At 43.4% G+C, this 18,691-nt stretch overlaps 1 protein-coding gene and 1 long non-coding RNA gene across 6 annotated transcripts in view; one reads left to right on the top strand and one right to left on the bottom strand.

The window, feature by feature from the left end:
• Positions 1-13,135, top strand: part of NMD3 (NMD3 ribosome export adaptor) — a 99,712-nt gene extending 86,577 nt beyond the window's left edge. For all 5 annotated transcript variants that reach the window (XM_029616567.1, XM_029616563.1, XM_029616566.1 and 2 more), the window contains 5 exons: positions 516-628; positions 2,284-2,356; positions 2,618-2,724; positions 4,791-4,861; positions 11,293-13,135. In XM_029616567.1, coding sequence (XP_029472427.1) covers positions 516-628; positions 2,284-2,356; positions 2,618-2,724; positions 4,791-4,861; positions 11,293-11,426 — 498 coding nt within the window. In that variant the 3' untranslated portion in view covers positions 11,427-13,135. The remainder of the gene's footprint in view (positions 1-515; positions 629-2,283; positions 2,357-2,617; positions 2,725-4,790; positions 4,862-11,292) is intronic.
• A 1,051-nt stretch (positions 13,136-14,186) lies between these two features.
• On the bottom strand, positions 14,187-16,734 carry LOC115099341. Its single transcript, XR_003858747.1, has 2 exons — positions 16,222-16,734; positions 14,187-14,658 (listed from the first exon to the last, which is right to left on the bottom strand). It is a non-coding gene; the product is annotated as an uncharacterized LOC115099341 (long non-coding RNA).
• Between the last annotated feature and the right edge of the window lie 1,957 nt (positions 16,735-18,691).

Genomic DNA, 18,691 nt, shown 5'->3' with positions numbered 1-18,691 from the left:
CTGGGAGAGAGAGAGAGAGTGAGTGTCTGTGTCAGGAAAGGTCTGCCTTTCCAGCATCTGTGCATGTATCCTGGCTGGAGTGCAAAGGGTAAAAATGCAGCTATTCACTTGTATCATAAAGTATTATTATGTTAGACATTTGAGGTCTGTATTCAAAAGCTTAGAAGTTAACCACCTAAATGAATATTTGGGCACATAGCCGGCTAATAAGATAGGTGGCTAGAATTTAGCCGCATAAGTTGGGGGGGTGTTCTGAAGGTTTGACTGGAAGAGTTGAGTTAACTGGCTTACTCCGATATTCAGAGTTAGCTGGATGACTTAACTGTCCTAAAGTTAGCTGGGTATATTCAGCAGTGTGGTTTCACTATCGAATACACCTCCAAAGTTAGTCGGATAAGTTTATCTGGCTAACTTTGCTATCCGGACTGTGTCTGAACATGGACGTCATTGTCTCCATACCCTGGTGGAAACAAGTTGATTCATGAAGGCATTTTATTCCTCTCTCTGACCTACAGCACACTCTTGCTGAGGTGTGGGTGCAGAAAACATCCGAGATGAACACAAACCAGCAGTATCACTGCCGCACCCAGCTGGGGCACCTCCTGAACCCTGGCGATCTGGTCTTGGGGTTTGTATGATTTTTACCATCAGATTTTGCCAATGTACGCCTATAGTGAGACCCAAGAGGTGGCCGGTGGCCCTGCTCAGTCGCTTGCACATCTGAAGTTTGCCTTCTGGCTCCCCTCTCTGTGCGCGTCACATGCACGCCGCTGGGAATTCAGGTATTCCAAGCCCTGGCTGATTATTTCAGGGGGGAGTGGTAATATCCAGCTAGAGCAGTGAGAGGTATATGGGAAGGTTCCTCTGCTGATCCCTCCGTGACTGTAAGGTTAAGTACTTTATGGACAGGATCAGAGGTGTGGGTTGTTTTTGTTTTTTTTACAAAATTTAGACTTGGAAAATTTTCTTGAAAATGTTCCCATACAATTTTCTTTTCTCACTGGCATGCAACACATTTTTTCTCAGAAAACTTTGCAGAGTAAATTTTCTTGATTCCCTAAATAGATTGGTGATCTCATTTGGCATGTTATTTGACCTATATTTCTAGTTAAAAAAAAAAACTAAACAAAACAAACAAACAAAAAATCTCCCCACCATATTAATTTCCCGCAAGTAATTGAACTGAAATGTTTGATTAGGAGGTGAAACATCACTAAAGACTCTTAATGTGGTTGAAATCTTATACTGAAATTCAGAGCTTGAAATCGCCAGGTTTGCTTAATATTACATTGGCATTAATGAATTTTTGAATTGTGTAAAGCAATGCATTTTTAGAATTGGCAAATTTTCCAAGGAAAAATAAGGCATGTGAAAATATTTCCCCCCAAATACATAGGGCGTGTATATATGTAGCCCATGTACCCTGGAAGCTTGTTCCACAAACACTCATTCTTAGTAGGTTGCGGGGCTGGGGGCATTAGGTCTAATTTTGCTTACTCTTTTTCAGGCTAAAATGCATAGCTCTGACTTTTAATTCTCCATCTGTGTTTGACAAAAAGAATCTCAGAAAAAAAATGAGGTTTGCTATAAATATAGTGGAAATAGCACCCGCGATTAAAAAAAATAAATAAAAAGGGCATGGTTAGCCTAATTTCTCAGCTGCCGCATCGATAATTTCTGCAATGTGCGATTACACTTACCGCACCTGCGCTATTTTTCGCTTTATGATTAATACACTGCGGGTGCGTCACCGGGAAACGTTTTTTATCACACATGCCATTCAGAGAGAGACGGAAAATCTTCAGTGATGTGTGCTTTGCTGTTCGTACCTCCTATTGTGTGTGTAAAACCACCTGCCCCAAAGCCCAGTCCGAGTTAAAAGTGCCACATCTTACAGTGGTATAAATAGTAGAGTAACCACAATGGGTCGAGTGTAGCGAACTTCAATTGCGCCACACTCTATCCACTGTGGTTACTCTAGTAGGTGTGCCACTTCTCTTCTCCACTTTTAATTCTGTTGTGATAAATAGTAGAGTGACATACTGTTCTCTACTCATTTTCAAAAGCCTATTTCTACAGGCAACGTGCATTTATACCTGTAAAACCCAGTTTTATGCCTGCAAATCCTTTTTGAAAGTTACCCCCATATACTGCAAGACCCACAATAGTATCGTCGGATGCTCATCTGTGTTTCCTCACCCTCCTTAATATATTTTACAATCTACCATATTTCGTTGGCTAAATAAAACCATGAAATTGTAACCCTTGTTTTATGTGTTTTAGGTTTGATTTGGCCAATTGCAATCTGAACGATGAGTTTGTGAACAAGATGAAGCCTCACCTTCTTCCTGATGTGGTAAATGTGGCTGGTTTTTGGGTTGTTTTTTTTTTTTTTAGATCTGTGGTTACAAGCCTTTCTTTTATTATGTGACTAAATATTAACTGGAGCAGCAGGAAATAAAATGCCACTATATTTAAACCTTTCCATATATAGTTGGAACTGAGGAAGGCAGATGGTGGCTTGTGGGTCTGAGCTGAAAAACAGAAAAGTAGAAATGCCATGAAAAGAAGTTAGAGGAAAAAAAAAGTGTTTGAATTTTGCTGTTTTAATACGTAGGTGTTGATCAAAAAGAGTTATGATCGCAGCAGGCGACAGCGGCGCAGGAATTGGAAACTGAAGGAGCTCGACAGGGACAAAGAAGGCATGGATACGGATGATGAAAGGTACTGTTTCTGATTAAAAACATTGCAGTCGCTTTTTGTTTTGTAGCAGCTGGCTATACCAGTTATTCTATTAATCTTAACCTGCAAAATGGACACAGCAGACATGGTAGGTACCACAATGTCAACTTTTGCTGATAATAAATTTGGAAGAATGGATATTGAATACTTGAGGTATTTTCTGAGTTTGGGATGAGGTACTCAAACATGAGCATTCCCTGCGAATTGCAAAAAAATAACCAGACCTCTGGATCCGCTTACCATCCTAAATTCAACGTACTGAAGAATGAACATTTTTCTGTTTTTGTCAATTGTTTAGTGGACTAAGCAGCACTGAAGTGGCAAGAAAGATGGCTTTGACACAAATGTCACCATTGAAGGATCAACCACTATCTCTCTCTCTCTTTTTTTTTTTTTTTGTAGGACTGTTTTGTATTGTTTTTAATAATTTTATTAAAAAAAATAATAAAGTAATAAAAAAACAACAAAACAAAGCAAAACTAGGAATCTACATTTTTTCTGTACCATAAAAATACAGTTCCAGTCCCTATATCACAAGCTTGATGATCTTCAATATAACTCATATGTTCTCATCAGTCTTGAAAAAAATTAAGCCTGTATGTCCAAATTTTCTTACAATTATACATGCAACCCCTATGCAGATAAACTGTATTCTCTTTCAAGATCATAGGTAAAATGTGTGCCGTCCAATCTTTCAAGTGCAGCTCTGTCCTTCTTTCTGCTAAATCCAAAAATCACCCTAGCATGAGAAATATCCACATCTTCAACTTCTTCCAGACAACCCAAAAGCTGAGTTAAAGGTTTAACAGGAATTACCGTAATGTGTAAAGCTGCAGCATCACTTCAATATCCACATATAGCCCCACACTGCCATACCATGTGGAAGAACATGCCCCCTCTACATCTCCTACAATTCAAAGACTCCTTCCACCCTCATTTGAAAACCTTTCTATGGTATAACAAATGCTATGAATAAAGTCTTAAACTAGTATTTATAGAGACACGTTTTAAAAACATCAGTCCATCTTCCCAAGATTCATCAGAAAAGGTAACGCCATTGCCAACCGATATCGCTCTTAAAAATTGCAGCAGCCGTTCTCATTCCTTAAAATATTATAGACGGCTGAGTTCAATTTAGGGCTACATTTCAGCATCACCTTCATCACAGAAGATATCGAGAGCAAGTTGCTCATCCCTCCCAATGCCATTCTGAATACATGACCTAATTTTGGTATCTTTATGATTTGCGAGTTTTATATATTTTAAATGATATACATGGCTTTAAGTTGTTGAGGAAAGTGATTCATAAACCAAATATTTTTTTCAGACATCTACAATTTTTAAGATGCTAAATTCAATTTTTAGTTTCTCAGATGTTGTAAGAGACTTCTTATTAAATAATTGTTCTAGAGTATTAACTTTCTTCTGTTTCAAGATTTAGCCATCCAGTTAGAGCAAATTTGGAAAGTTTTTTTTTTTTTTTTAATTCCTCTAAAGTGAGGTAAATAATGCAAATTTTTTAGCCCATCCCCATATTTTTATTGACAGCTTTACAAGGGAGGTAAGACAAAACAGTTTGCAAGGCTCTTAACCTACTGGTTGGATCCCAAGGACTGAATGAACACCCAACATGAAAACACTGAATGCGCTCTCATAACAGAGGTGTTATAAATTTGCTTTGTTGCTTTTTCTTTCTTTTTTTTTTTTATCTGCGATCTAGGACCCAGGATTGGTTTCCACATTGAATTGCTTTTCTGTCTGAATTATAATCTATAACCCTCTTTGAAATTTTTGCATTGTTTGCAGCTCAGAGGATCTATGATTGCTTATATTTTGTTTTTGTTTATCTTTATTTTGCTTTATATTTCTATTTTTAAGGCACTTCAAAGCAGATTATGTTCAGGTACTCTAGGTATTTATAAAAAATTGGAATCTTGCCCCAGGGGATTAAATTACTAGAAGCTGTGTGTCCCTGATAGTCAGAGTGGGAGGTGAAACTCTAATCCTGTAGCTTTCTTTTTATTAGTTGTACCCTTACTGTGTTCTAGGCAGTATCAGGATTTCCTTGAGGATCTTGAAGAAGATGAAACCATTAGAAAAAATGTCAATATTTACAGAGGTAAGTGGTTTCTAAGCTGTTGTACAATTTGTTCTCCAAGGTCAAGCAGGATGGTAGGCCTCACACATGGGTGACATTAGATCAAGCCCGGTATGGAAAACTTCTGTCAAAGTTTCCAGAACTTTGACTTTGCATACTGAGCATGCCCAGCATACCCTATACCACAATCCATATGAGGTCCCTCTTCAGTCTGTTTTTTTTCCGCGGAGCTGTTGCATTGCGGTTTGAGTAAGCTCTTGGCTTTTTTCTCGAAAACATTTGGAAAACTTTTCCTCCCAATTTTTTTCTTCGGGTTTTCATGTTTCATCGACACCGGGTCCCTCTTGGTTCCTCCTGTAGCCTCCTCAGCTAGGTTTCTAGGCATTTTGGGTAAGTTTTCTTTCGCATCCCTGAGGATGGCGGTGATGCCTCTGTGTTTGCTGGTTATTGTAGCCTGCCCCAATCATTGTTGTTTTTGGCGACATTCGGTTTTCGTCGATGTCCCCGGTGCCCAAGGGCCATGTCTGTCATGAATCCGCATGAAATATAATGTCCTCTGCCTGGGGGCATCGCATGACATCCGGGGTTGCTGCAAGTGCGCCCACATAACCTCAAAGGGGTGTTGCACCCGACTCAACAAGGTGGAGAAACACTTTGGGTCAAGGAAGTCTGAGCCATCAACTTCAGCGTCAGCACTGATGGACCTTGGCGCCGCACCAATGGAAACCATGCCATCGACTTTGGTGGGACCGTCAGTTTCGTCAATGCCGCTGGTGGATAGGGGCACCAGAAACTGGCCATACTCTGTCTCCTCCAAGTCGAGGAGTTCAGGTTCCTCATCTTAAACCTCAGCACTGGGGAAAGACCTGGCCGAGCATCAAAGAAGCAACGGTATCGTCGCCTTCGATGTACAGTGCTGGGCATGGGGATGAGAGGCTCATGCCATGATGCCCCTGAAGCAACCCCACGGTGAGGAGTGCCCATCCATCAATGCTGGGGGTCTGCAACGGTCTCCACTGGTCTTGGTGCCAGTCATAGATATACTTCAGGGATCCGAGGAAGATCTGGCTATCCCTCCTTCCTCCCAGTCAGTGTTGGCTATGGCAACTTTTGAGGAGGAGCTGGAGTGCATCAAGCTGGTGGTGGAGCAGGCAATGCAGGCCATCAGTCCTATGGCACAGAATGCTGGTCCTGTCCGCTTTGGAACCATTGCTGGAACGGCTCAGTGTGCTCAACAATGTGTTACTGACCCAGCTGGTGTCTGTTCCCGAGGCCATCGATGCCCAGCGGGGTACAGATGTTTCCCCCAACCGATACAGTGGTCATTCCCAGTTCCTCTGAGGAGGAAGCTCTGCCTAGGCCGGCAGACATACCACAGCCTGCTGTCTGCCCATCCAGCTTTGCTGGGGCTTGCATGGGGTTTGCCTCTGATTAAAGGCCGAGCACCTAGGGCCCCATCCCTGGTGGGATGCGACTGTGGAGTCCTTGGAGAGTCTCCTCCAGAAGAGAGAAGGAGGTCCCTGCCGAAGGACTTATCCTTTGCAGATTTTGTGTGGGTAGTTGCAGAAGCCATTCCATTTCAGTTATTGATGGAGGAAGATGCCAGGCACAAGATGCTGGAGGTCCTCCCGTTTGTGGAGCCTCTTAAGGAAATTGTGGCGATTAAGGTGAGGGACATGGTGGCCCAGTTGCAGAACCACCATGAGACCCTCTGTCGGCACGCCGGACCCGTCGTCCTCATCCAGGAGGGTCGGCAAGGCAGGGGCAGAGAAACTCTATCGCCAGAGAGAGTCTTTCTATCGCCAGAGGAAGTACTATCCTCCGCCCCCTTGCTCAATCAGCAGCCTGTGAGCTCCTGCGGCTTCATCAGGCAGCCGAGAGCTCTCAAGCTCCATCTGGTGCCTCAGCATCCAGGTCGGAGTTTGGACATGATCGAAAGGAGCATAAGCCAATTGCCTGTACCTGAGACGCTTGGGGGCACAGTACAACCTTGGACCAGTGGATTCTGTCCCTTGTCTGTCAAGGGTACCGATTAAACCTATTGAGTGCCCCACGAAATTGCCCTCTGTGTCTGTTTTGGGGGCTGGTAGCGCATCAGGAAGTGCTGCATGCAGAGCTCTCTGCCCTCTTAACAGCCGGTGAGGTCAAGCCTGTTCCACCAAGGCAGAGAGGACAGCGATTCAACTCCAGGTATTTCCTGATTCCAAAGAGAACAGGAGGACTTCGTCCCATCCTAGACCTAAGGACCTTGAACGAACTTCTAAAAAAAGAAAAGTTCAAGATGGTTTTCATGGGCCCCTTGATCTCCCTTCTACAAAACAGGGACTGGCTATGCTATAGGACGCATACACCCATGTTGAGATTTTCCCGAGTCACGGGAAGTATCTCCGATTCATGATGGGAAAACAGCATTTCTAGTACAGAGTGTTGCCCCATTTGTCTTCACAAAATGCATGGCTGTGGTGGGGGTGTATCTCCACAGGCTAGGAGTGCATGTTTTCCCCTCTCTGGACGATTGGCTGGTCAGGAGCACCTCAGGCAGGGGCCATTTGGTTCATGAGCTTGACCATTTGGGTGTTGGAGTCACTAGGGTTCGTCATCAACTACCCGAAGTACCATCTCAGTCTGTCACCTCAGTTGGACCTCATAGGAGCCCTGCTAGACACTGCTCTGGCAAAAGCCACCCTGGCGTCCATAGCGGCAGAGATCCAGGGGAGGCAGATAATTCCGGACGTATGACGGAGAAGCAATTGAACCTGCTGCAGCCTTCCTGATGGATGCAAGCTCAGACCTGGTGCATACCTCAGCCAAAGGAGTAGCCTCGGTAGAGGTGGCCAGAAGGTAGTTATGGTTGCAGAACTGGTTTGCAGATGCAACTTTTAAGGCAAATCTCACAAGAATGCCCATTAAGGGAAGTGAATTAGAGAAATTAGCCAGCAAGTGGGGCGAATCTTCAGTGCCTCGGCTACCGGAAGACAGAGGAAAAAGATCCCAGCGTCCTTCTCCCAGAAGAACTAGGGGCAGAGGCTCCCAACGCTTTCGACCCTACAGGAATTTGTCATTCTAGGCACCTCGTCCCTCTGGGAGGTTCCAGTCCTTTCATAACCGACAAACCAAGAGAGGAACAGGTCCAGGGGCAGGCTCGAACCAAGCTTCCCAATGAGAATGGGCCGACCATCCACAGGAAGAGGAAATAGGGGGTCAGCTTTCCCTCTTCTACCAACGATGGGTCGAAATCACGTCAGACAAATAGGTACTAAACATCATTCGAGAAGGTTACTGTCTGGAGTTTCACAGCATCCCTCGAGATAAATTTATGATATCACCCTGCCACTCCCACACCAAGAGACTGGCAGTGGAATCCACTCTGACAAGACTACTCAGTGTGAAGGCTATACCTCCGCTACCTACACCCCAGCAAAATACGGGGTGTTATTCCATCTATTTTATTGTTCCCAAGAAAGAGGGATCTTTCCGACCCATCTTGGACCTCGAGCGTCAGCTGTCATCTGCGGATACTACACTTCCGGATGGAGACTCTCCGCTCCATAATAATGGCAGTACAACCGGGAGAGTTCCTAACCTCCCTGGACCTCTCCGAAGTCTACCTTCACATCCCAGTCCATCAAGACCACCAGCGTTTTCTATGCTTTGCGGTACTGGGACATCATTACTAGTTCCGAGTGCTACCTTTCAGCCTGGCAATCGCCCCAGAACATTCTCCAAAATTATGGTGGTCGTGGCGGCAACACTGAAGAAGGAAGGGATCTTGGTACTCCCTTACTTGGATGACTGGCTGATCAGAGCAAAGTCTTCGGAAGAGAGTCTGCAGGTGACCAGCAGAGTCAAGAACCTACTGTAGGAACTCTATTGGGTTGTGAACACGGTCAAGAGCAGTCTGCAGCCCTCTCAGTCTTTAGAGTACCTGGGGGGCCCATTTTGACACCAAACAGAACAAGGTTTTCCTCCCTCCGAAGAGGAGGAGAAAACTGATGGAACTATTATGATGATTGATGACCACTACGCGCCCCAAGGTATGGGACTATCTTCAAGTCCTCTGGCTCATGGCATCAACCCTGGAGGTCGTACCATGGGCAAGGGCTCACATGCGGCCACTCCAATGGCCTTACTTTCACGCTGGAACCCACTGTCCCAAGACTACTCAATTCGCCTTCACCTATCGGCAGAGGTATGTTCTCAGCTTCAGTGGTGGCTATAGGAAGACCACCTAAGCAGAGGAGTAAGCCTATCCCCACCGAACTGGATCGTGCTCACCACAGACACGAGCCTGAGAGGGTGGGGAGCCCACTGTCAGGAACTGACGGCCCAGGGACAATGGAACAAAGAATAGGCGGGTTGGAACATAAACCGCCTGGAAGCTCGAGCAGTCAGACTAGCGTGCCTGCGATTCAGCCACAGGCTCCAAGGGCAAGCGATTCGAGTGATGTCACACAAAGCTACAACGGTTGCCTACATCAACCGCCAGGGAGGAATCAGGAGCCAGCAGGTGTCTCTGGAGATAGACCCCCCTCATGGCATGGGCAGAGGAAAACCTACAGGGGATCTCGGCCTCCCACATTGCAGGGAAAGACAACTACTCAGCGGACTTCCTCAGCAGAGAAAGCCTGGACCCGGGGGAATGGGCGCTGTCGACCAGAGCCTTCCAACATAGTAAATTGCTGGGGCCCCCCAGCCATGGACCTACTGGCCACACCTCTCAATACCCAAATCTCCAGGTTCTTCAGCCGCAGATGAGAGCTGCACTCCCAAGGAATTTATGCCCTCGTTCAGACCTGGCCAGAGGAGGACTTACTGTACGCCTTCCCCCCCATGGCCTCTATTGGGAAAGATCATCCACAAGATAGAACACCACAGGGGACTAGTTCTGCTAGTGGCCCCGGATTGGCCAAGATGCCAATGTACCCAGACATGCATAGACTCCTTGCAGGGAGCCCTCTGTGCCTACCTCCATACAGGGACCTTCTCCAGCAGGGCCTGATCCTTTACGAAGATCCGTCTCGATTCTCTCTTACGGTCTGGCCCTTGAGAGGACTTGCCTGAAGAAGCACAGTTACTCGAAGGCCGTGATTGACACCCTGCTCCGCACGAAGAAGTTCTCAACATCTCTAGCATACATACGGATCTGGAGGATATTCGAAGCCTGGTGCGAGGACCACGGGGTATCCCCACAAATGGCCAAGATTCCCCATGATTCTGGAATTTCTACAGGACGGTATGAAGAAAGAGTTGTCACTCAACTCCCTTAAGGTTCGAGTAGCAGCCCTCTCCTGCTTCAGAGCCGAAGTGAACGGAATCAGTCTATCAGCTCATCCGGACTTGGCCCGTTTCCTAAAAGGGGTTAAGCAACTTTTCGACCACCCCTTAAAGTGGCCGGTTTTCTCTGTGGTACCTCAATCTGGTATTGGACTTTCTAGCGGGGACTTCCTTCAGACCAATGCGCAGTCAGTCACTACGCATCCTAACATTGAAGACTATTCCTGGTGGCAATATGTTCAGCCTGTCGCTTCTCTGAGCTACAGGCACTATCTTGTCGGGACCCGTTCCTTAGGTTCACTGCAGGAACGATACAGCTTCGCACTCCCCATAGGGGAGTGGTCAAAGTTCCATGCTGGGTTCCATCTGATGATGCCACCCATGTGTGAGGACTGACATCTGCAGCCCTCTGAGAATCCCTAATAGAGGTAAGTAATATTACTTTTTTGACTTGTCAGTTGCCTTCCGGCTACTTTTAGCCTTCCAGCTCAGTCAGAATTAGGACTTGGATTTCTAAAGCATTACTAGATATACGTAGTGCTGTACAGATTCCTGCTCACTGGAGCTTAGAATCAAGGCATGATGAACAAACATCTGTGGGGTGTATTTATTATAAAGAGGTGCTTAGAATTTAAAACCAGTTTCAAAGAAGTGAGTTTTTTTTTTTTAAGCTGGATTTGACTATGACTAGAAAGGAAACATGATGCACTGACTTAAGAGAGTCTATTCCAGACATACAGTGCAACAATGTGTAAAGCATAAAATTGAGTGTAGCGGAGAAGGGCACAGATGAGAACGATTTGCTCGATGAAAGGAGTTCATGAGAAGAATTGTAGGAAGAGAGAATACAAGATAGGTAGAGGATCTGCAGAGCAAATGCATTTAGAGGCGAGTCAGAGAAGCTTGAGCTGAATAAATAGTAAAAAAAAAGAGTAAAAGAGTCTTAGCAATGTCAAAAAAAAGGCAAATTGTGCAGCTGAATTTTGAATATGCAGTGGAGGAAGATAGTTCAGCTATTGGCCTGCACAGAGCAAGTTGCAGTAGCCTAAGCTTTTCATAATTTAAAATGCACAGAGCTTAGCCAGTGGCAGTGATTTGATTTAATGCTGACTGACAGCTGCACAACTGTAGGAAAACTGTCCCACTTCTCAGCAGATTTTCTTTCTTGGTTTGTTTAGATGTTAACCTCCCAGTGGAGAGCGACACAGATGATGACGGCGCACCTCGAGTCAGTCTGGCGGAGATGTTGGAGGATCTGCACATCTCCCATGATGCTACTGGTGGAGAGGGAGCCGAAATGTTGACAGCATGAAACGCTGTGTTAAGTGTTGTAACTAAATGTTTGGCCTTTGAGAGTTAACGGTATGAGTAACAGCAAAATTATTATTAATGGACTGTGAAGAAATTTGACTGCTTTCCTCAGCTCATCAAACAACTGCTCCAACTCCTGCTTTGGGGTCCGGGATTTCTCGACATGAATCTCCTGAGCATCACCTTTATGCACTATCAGGGTCAAGTGATACCGGCTGCATCGCGGCGGTACAGTTTAAATCAGGGGAAGGGGGGGGCGTGTGGGCGAGGTCATGGCCCGGCAGTGCTGCGGGCGGTAACGTTTTCCACATTATCGCCGGCAGTACCACGGGAAATAACACCACCTTTTCCCGTGGCATTATGGGGGGGGCGAAAGTGTGTGGCCTGGCTGCAACCGTGTTAGGCGAAAACACACCGCCGTGTTGCGGCCATCTGCAAAGTTTTGCCCCCCTCTGTCCCTTTTTTTTCCCCGCAGGCTATACTTATAGCGGAATGATGAATGCCGGGGTAAATTTAATGTTTCACAATTTCATTTAGCTAGGAGGAATTATTAATGTTTGGGGGCTGGGGTTGATGCGTCAGATCTAGTCCCATCTACATTTTTTCCAGTGAAATTGCAGGTATGGTCAGCTGAGGTATCTCACTGTGAGCTCTCATTTCAAAGACAGAATAAAGCAAAGCTAAGATGATCTAGGCTACTTTGATTCCAGTGTACCTTTCTTTGATATTGTAATATTGGATATTGATGGCACAGAATTTTCTGCATAACCATACAGCAAGTGATGAGTCAACAATGTTATTTGCACTCATGTTTTGTTTTTTTTTACTCTTTGTTAAGGACATTTCTCAGTGCTATACAAGGGATGGACCCAAAAAAATAAATCGGAAGCCGATTCAGGTTTGCTGTGTAGCAGTAAAAGAAGTGGAGATTGGTCTCTTATATACACCGATCTCCACTTCTTTACTGCTACTCAGTGCTATATAATACATCTATTTTGTTTTTGTTCCTCCGGCACCTTTATAAAGCTTTTAGATAGCACAGAGGCTGAAGTAGTGCAGGTTTGACACTTCTGAGTACTAGTACCAGTTGCAATGGTTGAAACCTTGACTACTGATCTTCTGCTCCTAAGGTTTCCGTTTGTGGTTATTCAACCTCCTATTTTTTTAAATTTATTTTTTTTTAATCGGTTACCCTGTGTCCAGTATATGAACTATGTTTTTGTGTAAGGCTTTTAGGTAAATTAAATTATGCTTAATGTGATCCTTCTAAGCTTATCACAGGTTGTGAAAGCTTAGAAGGATAATTACAATAGATAAATCACAGTGGCACCTAATCTGTAATAGCTAGGTCCAGACAGAAACCTTGGGTGTGACTTAAATAGTGATGGATCTTTTGTTCACTGTTGGGCCGCATAGCAAGCCAGCTGCCTGCTTGGTCATGTCTTTTCCCCACCCTCTGCCTATAGAAAGAGGCTCAAAAGAAATCTGACCCCAAATGATATTGATATTCTGCAGAAAAAAGAATTAGAAAGAAAGTACTGTGTTAGCCTATGAAAAGTAATACTACTTCAAAGCAAATCAACAGGGAGAGATGATACATATGTGAGACTAGCAAATGTTTTGTAGATGCAGGCATTGAAGCTATTAGGATATATATCTATACATATATAATATATACAATAAATTCATTCAGTTGCTGGTTATACGACACCTTTCAACTAATGTCATGTTTTTACCTCTGTCGGTACCATGTGATTTTATTTGCTACATGAAATAAGTCCTGCAGTACAAAATCGTATTGATTAAGGCAGCGAAAGTGCTGCCATTTTTGTCCACGTGTCTGATGTCAGTATAAATTAAGCGGCACACATGGGTGCAATGTTTTGAATTCCTGAAGCTGCTCATCCTTGATTTATGCCCTGAGAAATACAGATAATCAAAAGAATGCACCCCCCTGTGCTTCTAACGGATGTTGTGTGTGTGTGTGTGTCTCCTCTCTTCTTCTTGATCCCACGGCTGCGCAGTCGGCGTGGCACATTACAGTGTGAATTCTCAAAGGGCCGCATGCGTAAATAAGGGGGGTTACGTACGTGGCCAGGTCTTCTGCGCGCATTTTCGGCAGGGCCCGGCCACGTGCGTAACCCCCGTTACACGCACGTGGCCGGGTCCAAAGAAAGGGGCATGCCGGGGGGGGGTATGGTCGGGGCGAGGCAGGGGGGGGGGGGGGCGGGCCGTGACGGCGCCGTTTGACGCTGTCCCAGGGAAGCGCATGCCGGAGCTGGCCGGCATGCGCAGATCACTTCTGCTGCAGAGGAGCAATAAGAAATCAATCAAAAAAAAGGTAAGTAGCTAGGAAGGGGTTAGGGGTTGGGAGGAGAGGGGGAAAGGGTAAGAAGGTTGGGTAGGGGTATAGGAGGGGACTGGGCAAGCCTTACTCCCGTCGCCACCCATGGGCTTTTAAAATCCCCCTTCCCCCCTTTGTGCGGATATCGTATTTTGTAACGCATGCGCGTGTTATAAAATAGCCGTGTCCATGTGCATGCGTCTGGTGGTCGCGCGTGGGTCTTAAAATCGACCCCAGTGCGAGCACCGTGCAGAAGGGGGCAGAGCATTATTGCTGTCGGAAATGTGAGGTACCCAGCACTTGATTTCGAAGCAACAGAGTGGTTTAGAAGTTCCCTTTTTAGAGGCGGCATCAGTTCATGAGGAACACATGCACGTTACGGTCCATTGTGCTACACCAGTCAAGAAACCAGTCTCGTTTTTGCTTTTTTTTTTTTCTTTTTTAATGACAATGGAGCTCTTCCTGAGAAGCGGCCACCCTTGCAAGAGCTTAGTTTTACACAGAACGTTTTTAGATTTTTATTCTTGTCCCTCTGGGAAGTGAAAGAGGGCCTTTTCTTTGTTCTGTGCTTCAGTCTTCTTAAAGGCAGTGTATAGCCAAGGCAGAAAAAAATTAGATGAAAAAGCAAATGCAATATGGCCGAACAATATTCTCCCATCTCTTCGGCCCCAGTGGTGAAGGTGGTAATGTGATTATTGGGGTTGTCTCCAGGACTCCTTGCTGGAAAAGTCCATGCTGCTTAAGCAAGTGGTTTTGCATGGTGTGCCCCAATTTGTTTTTTATTTGGCCCGGACTTTGTTTCCAGAAGCACCCACTTATCATCTTGCCTTTTAGTGCAGCGGTGATTTTGGAGGTTTGCTGATAATATTAGATGAAGTGTTTTTCATCTCTGAAAAGAAAAAAAAAATGCTGGACTTTTTTTTTTTTTTGTAGCTCTTGTAGGCCGTACTGCTAAGTCTCCTGATGTAATTATTTGGAGAGGGAAAGGGAATCAAGGGGAAGTGAAATGTGAGAAACATGCTAAAAATGTGTGGTGGTGGGGGGGAGGCGCTAACCTCGTGGCTCGGGCCTTAGTGCGGTGGCACAGAGGATGATGCAGGTTCGCATCCCCTGTCCGTTGGGCCTGGTCAGTCATGGGTTTGCTGTGGAGGGTGGTGCACTAGGGCCTGGGGAAGGAGGGAAGGTTACTGCTGCACGTGTGGTGGCTCCTGCTGCCTAGGAAGCACGCTCAGGGCGTGCCTCGACCTTTTGAGGTTACCCAGAGCAGAGACCGCTGGGGCTGGGTCAAAATGAGGTTTTGTGTTTTTTTAATTGTTCGTCTGTGTGGAAATTTTTTTTTTTTTTTAATAGAAAACATCACTTCATTTCTTATTCCCTTTGTGGTTCCCAGGTGTCAATATATCTGCAGCTCTGAAATTATTGAAACTTATTTAAAGTTTGGTTTGTTCTTTTCTGTTTTAATGTAACAGGTTAAAAAAAAAAACCAACTTAAAATGAATTGCTTACCAAGTAGAATAGAGAAGCAGCAAAGATTCCCTGATCTGGGGAGTGAATTGGCAGGATCTTGGCTGCTAGGGCCTCCAGTTGAGCTGGTGAGGTGCTGCAGTTGGATGGAGGGAGTAGAGAGAGAGCAGAAATCAAAGCAAAGTGTTGCTGTGCTCTGTCGGGAATCACTTCACATTGGGAGGTTCTTGAGCAAAGTGTTACTTTATTAGTGAAGGAAGTGTGATTAGTCGAAGAGTGAGTGTTTTAAAAGTAATTAGAGCAAACTGCTTTTATGAGTAAAGTGTGGAGAAAAAAAAACAACAAAGGAGAAGGAAGAAAAGAATCATTCTTCTAAATTATTTTATCATTCAGATTGTAGATAAAGTATGAATTATCTGCAATACTTCCAAGGTCTGGGTGAGTCTAGAAAGGGAATAAACTGGAGCAAAGGGGTTTGAGAGCACGGTGGCCTGTTTGAATTACACGGCTAGAGTTTAAAACCTGATATTACTGGGATGAAACATTGAGCGTCTGCTATTTAGCTGAATTATATGGGATTTCAAAACCTTAACAATTGGAAACATTCTAAGTTTTTTTTAACTTGAAGATGTTGAGCAGCAGCTTGGCAGCGAAAGAGAGAGTGAACTATATTGTTTTATAATGTGACAAGAAGCAACAAGAAAGTGAAATGTGTGTTTTTAAAGGAGAAGAGTGTTAATGGATGTATGTTTATAGAAAGAGTGGGGGAGAAATCTGTGGTGTGCACACATTTAGTCAGGGATACACTGAAATTTACATTTTTCTCTATTTAGCAATACATTACCACTTATGTATCCAGAAAAGAGAAACCGGGAAGATTCAAACTGAGTTTTTTGGAAGATTTGGCACTCTAGGGAGACTATTTTTTAATGATTTTGTAAAGCTTAGGTTAGCAGGAACCACATTGCCAGCTGAGAAGACTGCAGACCTGAGATGTGCGAGGAGAAGAGACGCAGCTAAGATAGAAGGTGCTGCTTGAAAAGAAGATTTCAGACAAGTTACCAAGGGTGGATCTCGTTGGCGTCCAGTGGTCTGTACGGATCTGTAAGCATCGTTTACACACACCTGAAACAAAATAATTTCCGATTAGAAATTTTTTAATTTAGTTTACAGATATTCTTGTTACCAAACAAAGGTTACAACAATAGAGATGAAAAAAAAAAAAGTGCTCTCAAAACGTATTAACTTCCCTTGGGATAGTTTCAGTGAGTGAAGCCTGTGAAGGAAAAGAAAGACTTGGCGAAAGAATACTTTTGAGAATTGACTAAATGTGATGTGTTCATCAAGTCCACTATATAAACATCTTGTACCCTCTCAGACCATTTTTCCTTCAACACCTTATACTCTCTACATAGCATGTTTGTACCCCACCCCCCGTTTACCATGCCATGTAACCAAATCGTTCCGTGTAGTTTCTCTAACATGTTATACATTATCTGTAAACCGATACGATGTGCAAACTGTTATCAGTATATAAAAACCTTTAAATAAATAAAATACCTATATGTTCTATATCTTCTTAATGTCAGTTTTGTTTAAATATTAATTTCTTTATGGTATGATTTATTTATATTTAGCTTTCTCCAGTTTTGCCGATTACAGTGCTGCCTATGTTTTTGCCTTTTCTATTTGTTTGTTTGCTGCACCCACGTGAGAAGCTGGTGGGGTATGCTAGGTCGCTCTTCAAATTCATTCTTTGTTTTCTGGGACATTTATACGAACACCCCTGAAGAAGCCTGGTCTGGTGAAACAGGGCGGGGCCTTATGAAGAAAGATGAAGCGAGTAATTAGCAAACTACCATTGTTGGATTTCTTGGGATTAAACTTGAATTATATTTTGAAATGGCTTTTGCATTTTCTATTAAGTTTTTAGTCTGCTGAGGCTTTTTAATAGTATTCATGGTATTTTGGTATTCCTGGGGGTCTCCCCCTTTTCATTACTTTTGCTTTTTTCTGGGTTCCCCCTCCTTCATTCTCTCTCTTTTCTTGTTTTCTTGTCTTGGTAGCTTTTTTATCGTATGTTGACCGATTTGGTTTATTTGTGTTTTGTTTATTTTGGTTTCCCACTACTTTCATATATTATTTTTGGTTCTATTTCATTTGTATGCATTGTATTTTGGTTGACAAGATACCTTTTGATATTGTAGTAAGTGTTTTGGTGTGTTATGTATTTGACTTATTAGACAAGTAATAAAACAGTATAATTATAAGTTTTCCGGTATAGCTTTAATTTTTGATTATTTTTATTTCAAACCAGATCATTCTGAATTTTTTTTAAGCACTAACATCTCTCTCCCACCTCTGGAGCAACCCTTGTTATTGGTAAAATATAGGTAACAGAGAGGTAGTGTCTTGCTGTAGCCTCACTGTTGCGCATGGTGTTTGTGGGGACAATTGGTGATTTTTATTTAAGGTGACACTGTGATAGCTGAAGCTCACAAAACTCATCTTTCTCATAGCTGAAAGCTTACATTAAAATCACTTATTTAAAGTTTTCATTGTTGCATTGATTTTCACTTCCTTTTCTGCACTAGGCCCAGTATCATTTTCATGACCTCTTAGTAAACGTGAGCCCTTGTGGGCACTAAAAATTAAACTGTCAGTAATTGGAAGGGATCCATAATGTTTGAATATGCAAACTGTAGAAAAATAAGTGAAAAGAAGAGTAATATGAAAGAAGTTCCTCATGTAGAAACACAGAATATGCCAAGAACACAAACACACTGTTTTCCAGGATTGTTATATATGTATTTTCATTTTTTTAATAAAATTTATTAATCGCCTAACACTGAAAGGCCTAGTCGATATACATAATAAACAAACATAATGATAATAAAAACATAAATATTACACTCATATATATAAGGTTTCATAGAAACCATATCAGATTATGCCAATCTAACATTAGGGACTTATCCCTATAAAAAGATTCACAAAATGATATACCTAAGGTAGATCTAACAGGGAGATTCAACAATTAACACTCCATGAGTTCACATTGATATTATAAAACATTCACATTGTATTTATACAATATTAAATGCACGAGTAAGCAAATAGCTCTTAAATGCCATCTTAAATTTTTTAACATCTTCCAGCACACGGATTTCAAAAGGGATGAGGTTCCATTGGACTGGAGCCGCGATGGAAAAAGAAGTTTCTCTAGTATTAAAGAGTCGTGCCTGTCGAACTGTGGGGATTTCTAATAAGTTCAATTGTGAAGATCTTAGCGATCTGACAGGTTTGTAAATTCGTAAGAGTGCATTAAACCAGTTGACTCAGAAACACGCAGTTTAAACACTATCATACCTATCTTGAATATTATGCGCTCATGGACAGGTAGCCAATTAAGTTTAGCTAAAACAGGAGAAATCCTATCAGAACGTTTAGAGAAAGAA

This window comes from Rhinatrema bivittatum, chromosome 9, assembly GCF_901001135.1.
Source record: "Rhinatrema bivittatum chromosome 9, aRhiBiv1.1, whole genome shotgun sequence".
NCBI classification, from domain to species: domain Eukaryota; kingdom Metazoa; phylum Chordata; class Amphibia; order Gymnophiona; family Rhinatrematidae; genus Rhinatrema; species Rhinatrema bivittatum.
The sequence above is the reverse complement of the archived record's forward strand: the minus strand, read 5'-3'. Positions and strand labels throughout refer to the sequence as shown.